The sequence below is a fragment of the Cuculus canorus genome, chromosome 36 (genome assembly GCF_017976375.1).
Source record: "Cuculus canorus isolate bCucCan1 chromosome 36, bCucCan1.pri, whole genome shotgun sequence".
NCBI lineage: Eukaryota > Metazoa > Chordata > Aves > Cuculiformes > Cuculidae > Cuculus > Cuculus canorus.
In genome coordinates this window covers 700,963-706,962 of record NC_071436.1, presented here as the reverse complement: position 1 = coordinate 706,962, position 6,000 = coordinate 700,963, and the positions used below count along the sequence as shown (strand labels likewise).

At 62.3% G+C, this 6,000-nt stretch overlaps 2 protein-coding genes across 2 annotated transcripts in view; both read right to left on the bottom strand.

Annotated features, from left to right (window-relative positions):
* The window catches only part of COPS6 (COP9 signalosome subunit 6), a 147,958-nt gene that overhangs the window by 105,593 nt on the left and 36,365 nt on the right, over nt 1-6,000 (bottom strand). The window lies entirely within an intron of this gene.
* On the bottom strand, nt 1,031-2,188 carry LOC128849962 (protein diaphanous homolog 1-like). Its single transcript, XM_054052704.1, has 2 exons — nt 1,736-2,188; nt 1,031-1,248 (listed from the first exon to the last, which is right to left on the bottom strand). The coding sequence occupies exons 1-2, from the start codon at nt 2,082-2,084 to the stop codon at nt 1,031-1,033; spliced, it is 567 nt and encodes a 188-aa protein (XP_053908679.1). The 5' UTR covers nt 2,085-2,188.

The following is a 6,000-nucleotide window of genomic DNA, read 5'->3' as shown; positions in this document are numbered from 1 at the left end:
CCTAACGACGTCTGTTCACTCTGAGCCCTAACGATGTCCCCGTTCACTCTGAGCCCTAACGATGTCCGTTCACTCTGAGCCCTAACGATGTCCGTTCACTCTGAGCCCTAACGATGTCCCGGTTCACTCTGAGCCCTAACGATGTCCGTTCACCCTGAGCCCTAACGATGTCCGTTCACCCTGAGTCCTAACGATGTCTGTTCACTCTGAACCCTAATGATGTCCCCATTCACTCTGAGCCCTAACGATGTCCCCGTTCACTCTGAGCCCTAACGATGTCCCGGTTCACTCTGAGCCCTAACGATGTCCCCGTTCACTCTGAGCCCTAACCATGTCCCCGTTCACTCTGAGCCCTAACGACGTCTGTTCACTCTGAGCCCTAACGATGTCCGTTCACTCTGAGCCCTAACGATGTCGGTTCACTCTGAACCCTAATGATGTCCCCATTCACTCTGAGCCCTAACGATGTCCCCGTTCACTCTGAGCCCTAACGATGTCCCGGTTCACTCTGAGCCCTAACGATGTCTGTTCACTCTGAACCCTAATGATGTCTGTTCACTCTGAGCCCTAACGATGTCCGTTCACTCTGAGCCCTAACGATGTCCGTTCACTCTGAGCCCTAACGATGTCCCCGTTCACTCTGAGCCCTAACGATGTCTGTTCACTCTGAGCCCTAACGATGTCCCGGTTCACTCTGAGCCCTAACGATGTCCGTTCACTCTGAGCCCTAACGATGTCCCGGTTCACTCTGAGCCCTAACGATGTCCCAGTTCACTCTGAGCCCTAACGATGTCTGTTCACTCTGAGCCCTAACGATGTCCTGGTCACTCTGAGCCCTAACGATGTCCGTTCACTCTGAGCCCTAACGATGTCCCCGTTCACTCTGAGCCCTAACGATGGGCTCTAACGAGTAATACCCTTTTACTCCCATCCTAATGACATCCGTTAACTCTGGTCCCTACTGATAACCGTTCAATCTCTTTTTAACCCCAGACTTTAACGCCCCCCCCCCCCCCGTTCACTCTGGTCCCTACTGACGCCCGCGCTCACTCTGGATGCAGGTCACGTGCTCCTCTCGCAGGGGGGGGCTGTTCTGGGGGCCCCCCCGGATTGGGGGGTCAGGCTCGGGGTCCCCCTCCTCGCCGCCCCCCGCGGCGACGCTGCAGACGTTGCTGATCAGGATGGGGGCGGCGCCGCCGCTGGGGGGACTGGGGGGGCCCCCCACGCCGAAGCCATTGGGGAGGGGGCCTGGGGGAGAACAAAGGGGGGGGGGGCGATGGGGGGGGACCCCAAAAATGGAGCCGATCCCCCTTTTTACCCTTTTCACCCCAAAAATTGCCCCTTTTTACCCCCCAACCCCACTTTTCCCCCCAAATTGCCCCTTTTTACCCCCCAAATCCCCCTTTCTCCCCCCAAATCACCCCCTTTTACCCCCAAACCCCTCTTTCTTCCCCCAAATTGCCCCTTTTTGCCCCCAACCCCCCCTTTTCTCCCCCCAAATTACCCCTTTTTACCCCCAACCCCCCCTTTTCTCCCCCAAATTGCCCCTTTTTACCCCCCAACCCCCCTTTCTCCCCCAAATTGCCCCTTTTTGCCCCCAACCCCCCCAAATTGCCCCTTTTTATACCCCAAACCCCCCTTTCTCCCCCCAAATTATCCCTTTTTACCCCCCAACCCCCCTTTTCCTCCCCCCAAATTCCCCTTTTTTGCCCCCCCAACCCCCCCCCCAACTCACCTTCTTCCCCCCCAAGGCCGGGGGGTCCCCCTAAGCCCCCCCCTATCCCGGGGTCCCCCCCAAATTCCATCTCCCCGAAGTGTGGGGGGGTGACGAGGGGTGCCGGCGGCGGGGGGGGCAGCGCCAGCGCTGGGGGGGTGGGGGTGACCCCCAATTCCTCCGCATGAGGATGAAGGGGATGGTGAGGGGTTCCCCCCCCAAATATCGGAGCCGGAGTGGGCGTCACGACGGCGTCTTCGTCGGGAGAGAGCGATGGCGGCGGGAGGGGGCGGCGTCGGGACCCCCCCTTTTTCCGACCCCCCCTTTTCCATGGAAAAGCCCAAACCCCTCCTTTGCCAAAAAGCAACATCCGAAGCGCCCAAAGCGCCCGAAGGCGCCGCCGGGGGGGGGCTTTACGCCGGGGGGGGACCCCCAATTTTAGAGACCCCCCCCCGCGCCCCTCTTCTTCCCCTTCGGGGTGGGGGGGTGGGGGGGGTGGGGTTGGAGCCCAGGGGGAAGCGAGGAGGGGGGGGGACACCCCCCAAAGTGGCTCCCGGCGAGGGAGGGGGGGACCCTCACGAGGCCCCCCCGGGCCCCCCCCCCACAGCTGACGGGCGGCCAGCGCCTCCTTCATGGCTCCTAAAGGGGGGGGGGAACCAACAGTGACCCCCCCGAATCCAACCGGGACCCCCAAAACGCCGCTTTTTACCCCCCAAATTGCTCCTTTCCCCCCCCCCAAATTGCCCCTTTTTACCCCCAAACCCTCTTCCCCCCTAAATTAACCCTTTTTACCCCAACCCTTTTCCCCCAAATTACCCCTTTTTACCCCCCCAACCCCCCCTTTTCACCCCACAAATTACCCCTTTTTGCCCTCAACACCCTTTTTTCCCCCCTAAATTGCCCCATTTTACCCCCAAACCCTTTTCCCCCCCAAATTGCCCCTTTTTGCCCTCAAACCCTTTTCCCCCCCAAACTGCCCCCTTTTGCCAACTCCCTTTTCCCCCTAAATTGCCTCTTTTTACCCCAAACCCCTTCCCCCCCCCAAATTAGGCCTTTTTGCCCCCAAACCCTTTTTCCCCCTAAATTACCCCTTTTTTCCCCCAAACCCCTTTCCCCCCCAAATCGCCCCTTTTTGCCCTCAAACCCCCTTTTCCCGCCCAAATTGCCCCCCTTTTCCCGCCCAAACTGCCCCTTTTTCCCGCCCAAACTGCCCCCTTTTCCCGCCCAAACTGCCCCCTTTTCCCGCCCAAACTGCCCCCTTTTCCCGCCCAAATTGCCCCTTTTTCCCGCCCAAATTGCCCCTTTTTCCCGCCCAAACTGCCCCTTTTTCCCGCCCAAACTGCCCCTTTTTGCCCCCAACCCCCCCTTTTCCCCCCCAACCCCTTTTTTGCCCCTCCAAACCCCTATTTGCCCCCAACCCCCCTATTTCCCCCCTCAAAGGCCCCTTCTGCCTCCCCAAACGCCCCTTTTGCCCCCCCAAACCCCTCTTTTCCCCCCCAAACCCCTCTTTCCCGCCCCCACACCCTCTTCCCCCCCCCCCTCAGCGCCCCTTTTCCCCCCCCCCAATCCCCTTCTGCCCCCCCCAAACCCCTTTCCCCCCCCCCCCCCCAATCCCTGCTCACCCCCGGCTCCTCCACCACCACCTCCTCCCGGAGCCGCCGGCGCCGCCCGATTGCGTCATCACGGCGCGACACAGCCGAGGCCACGCCCCCTACGGCTACTCCCTCTCCGCCCTAGGCCACGCCCCCTCGCTCCCAGCCCCGCCCCTCGCGGTCGCCATGGAGACGGCGTCGCCGCGGGGCATCCTGGGATTCCTCCCCCCTCCCCCAATGAGGGCCAAAGGGGGGATTTTTGGGGGGATGATTTGGGCTTTTTGGGGGGGGCCCCACCCTGCTCCCCCCCCCCCCGCTCCCCCCCCCGAAATGAAAGCAGAGGGCTGCGGGGACCCCACTTTATTGAGGGGGGGAAAAGGGAGGGGGCGGGGGGGGTTCAGGGGGGATTTGGGGGGGGTCAGTTGGGGTTTGGGGGGGATTTAGGGGGGTCTTTTGGGGTTCAGGGGGGATTCAGGGGGGTCAGTTGGGGGGTTTTGGGGGTTCAGGGGGGATTCAGGGCCATCAGTTGGATTTGGGGGGGGTGAGTTGGGGGTTTGGGGGGTTCAGGGGGGATTTAGGGGGGTCAGTTGGAGGGTTTTGGGGGTTCAGGGGGGATTTAGGGGGGTCAGTTGGAGGGTTTTGGGGGTTCAGGGGGGATTTAGGGGGGTGAGTTGGGGGGTTTGGGGGTTCAGGGGGGATTTAGGGGGTTTGGGGGTTCAGGGGGGATTTAGGGGGGGTCAGTTGGAGGGTTTTGGGGGGTTCAGGGGGGATTTGGGGGGGTCAGTTGGGGGGTTTAGGGGGGATTTGGGGGGGGCAGTTGGATTTGGGGGGGTCAGTTGGGGGGTTTTGGGGGGGTCAGTTGGATTTGGGGGGTGAGTTGGGGGGTTTTGGGGGGTTCAGGGGGGATTTAGGGTGGTGAGTTGGATTTGGGGGGGTCAGTTGGGGGGTTTTGGGGGGTTCAGGGGGGATTTAGGGGGGTCAGTTGGATTTGGGGGGGTGAGTTGGGGGGTTTTTGGGGGTTCAGGGGGGATTTGGGGGGGTCAGTTGGATTTGGGGGGGTGAGTTGGGGGGTTTTGGGGGGTTCAGGGGGGATTTGGGGGGGTCAGTTGGATTTGGGGGGGTGAGTTGGGGGGTTTTGGGGGTTCAGGGGGGATTCAGGGCCGTCAGTTGGATTTGGGGGGGTGAGTTGGGGGGTTTGGGGGTTCAGGGGGGATCTAGGGGGGGTCAGTTGGATTTGGGGGGTGAGTTGGGGGGTTTTGGGGGTTCAGGGGGGATTTAGGGGGTTCAGGGGGGATTTGGGGGGGTGAGTTGGGGGGTTTTGGGGGGTTCAGGGGGGATTTGGGGGGGTCAGTTGGATTTAGGGGGGTCAGTTGGAGGGTTTTGGGGGGTTCAGGGGGGATTTGGGGGGTTCAGTTGGATTTGGGGGGGTGAGTTGGGGGGTTTTGGGGGGTTCAGGGGGGATTTGGGGGGGTCAGTTGGATTTGGGGGGGTGAGTTGGGGGGTTTTGGGGGTTCAGGGGGGATTTGGGGGGGTCAGTTGGATTTAGGGGGGTCAGTTGGAGGGTTTTGGGGGGTTCAGGGGGGATTTAGGGGGTTCAGGGGGGATTTGGGGGGGTCAGTTGGGGGGTTTTGGGGGTTCAGGGGGGATTTGGGGGGGTCAGTTGGATTTGGGGGGGTCAGTTGGGGGGTTTTGGGGGGTTTCAGGGGAAGGGGTTCGGGGGGGGCCGGTGCAGGGCCGCATCCAGGCCGGTGCCGAGGGCGCAGGCGCCCGTCAGCACCACGAACGCCGCCAGGAAGACGCGGTCGAGGGCGAGAGCGGCCGCCTGCCAGCGCTGCTGGTGCTGCACGAGGACACGGCGCTCGCACGAGGGCTCGCACGACGGCTCCCGGGGCTCAAAGGAGGGCTCCCGGGGCTCAAAGGAGGGGTCTCGGGGTTCAAAGGAGGGCTCCCGGGGTTCAAATGTGGGGTCCCAGGGCTCACGCAGGGCTCGCACGAGGATTACACGAGGATTACACGAGGGTTGGGGCTCGCACGAGGGGTTCTGAGGGGTCCCAGGGCTCAAATGAGGGCTCCCGGGGTTCAAAGGAGGGCTCCCGGGGCTCAAATGTGGGGTCTCGGGGTTCAAAGGAGGGCTCCCAGGGCTCAAATGTGGGGTCACGGGGCTCGCACGAGGATTACACGAGGATTACACGAGGGTTGGGGCTCACACGGGGCTCGCACGAGGGGTTCTGAGGGGTCCCGGGGTTCAAATGAGGGCTCCCGGGGCTCAAATGTGGGGTCCCAGGGTTCAAATGAGGGCTCCCGGGGTTCAAAGGAGGGGACCCGGGGCTCAAATGTGGGGTCTCGGGGCTTGCACGAGGATTATACGAGGATTACACGAGGGTTGGGGCTTGCACGGGGCTCGCATGAGGGGTTCTGAGGGGACCCAGGGTTCAAATGAGGGCTCCCGGGGCTCAAAGGAGGGGTCCCGGGGTTCAAAGGAGGGGTCCCGGGGCTCGCACGAGGGTTAGATTGGGGTTACACAAGGGTTGAGGCTCGCACGAGGGGTTCTGAGGGGTTCCGGGGCTCAAATGTGGGGTCACAGAGCTCAAAGGAAGGGTCCCGGGGCTCAAAGGAGGGGTCCCAGGGTTCAAATGAGGGCTCCCGGGACTCACACAGGGTTCGCACGAGGATTACACGAGGATTACACGAGGG

What these genes read in the sequence shown, in the direction of transcription:
- LOC128849962 (XM_054052704.1), bottom strand. Translation starts at nt 2,084, where the DNA reads ATGTTGCTTTTTGGCAAAGGAGGGGTTTGGGCTTTTCCATGGAAAAGG. An exon ending in CGGCCTTGGGGGGGAAGAAG is followed by an intron (nt 1,249 to 1,735) that starts GTGAGTTGGGGG and finishes GTTCTCCCCCAG; the next exon opens with GCCCCCTCCCCAATGGCTTC.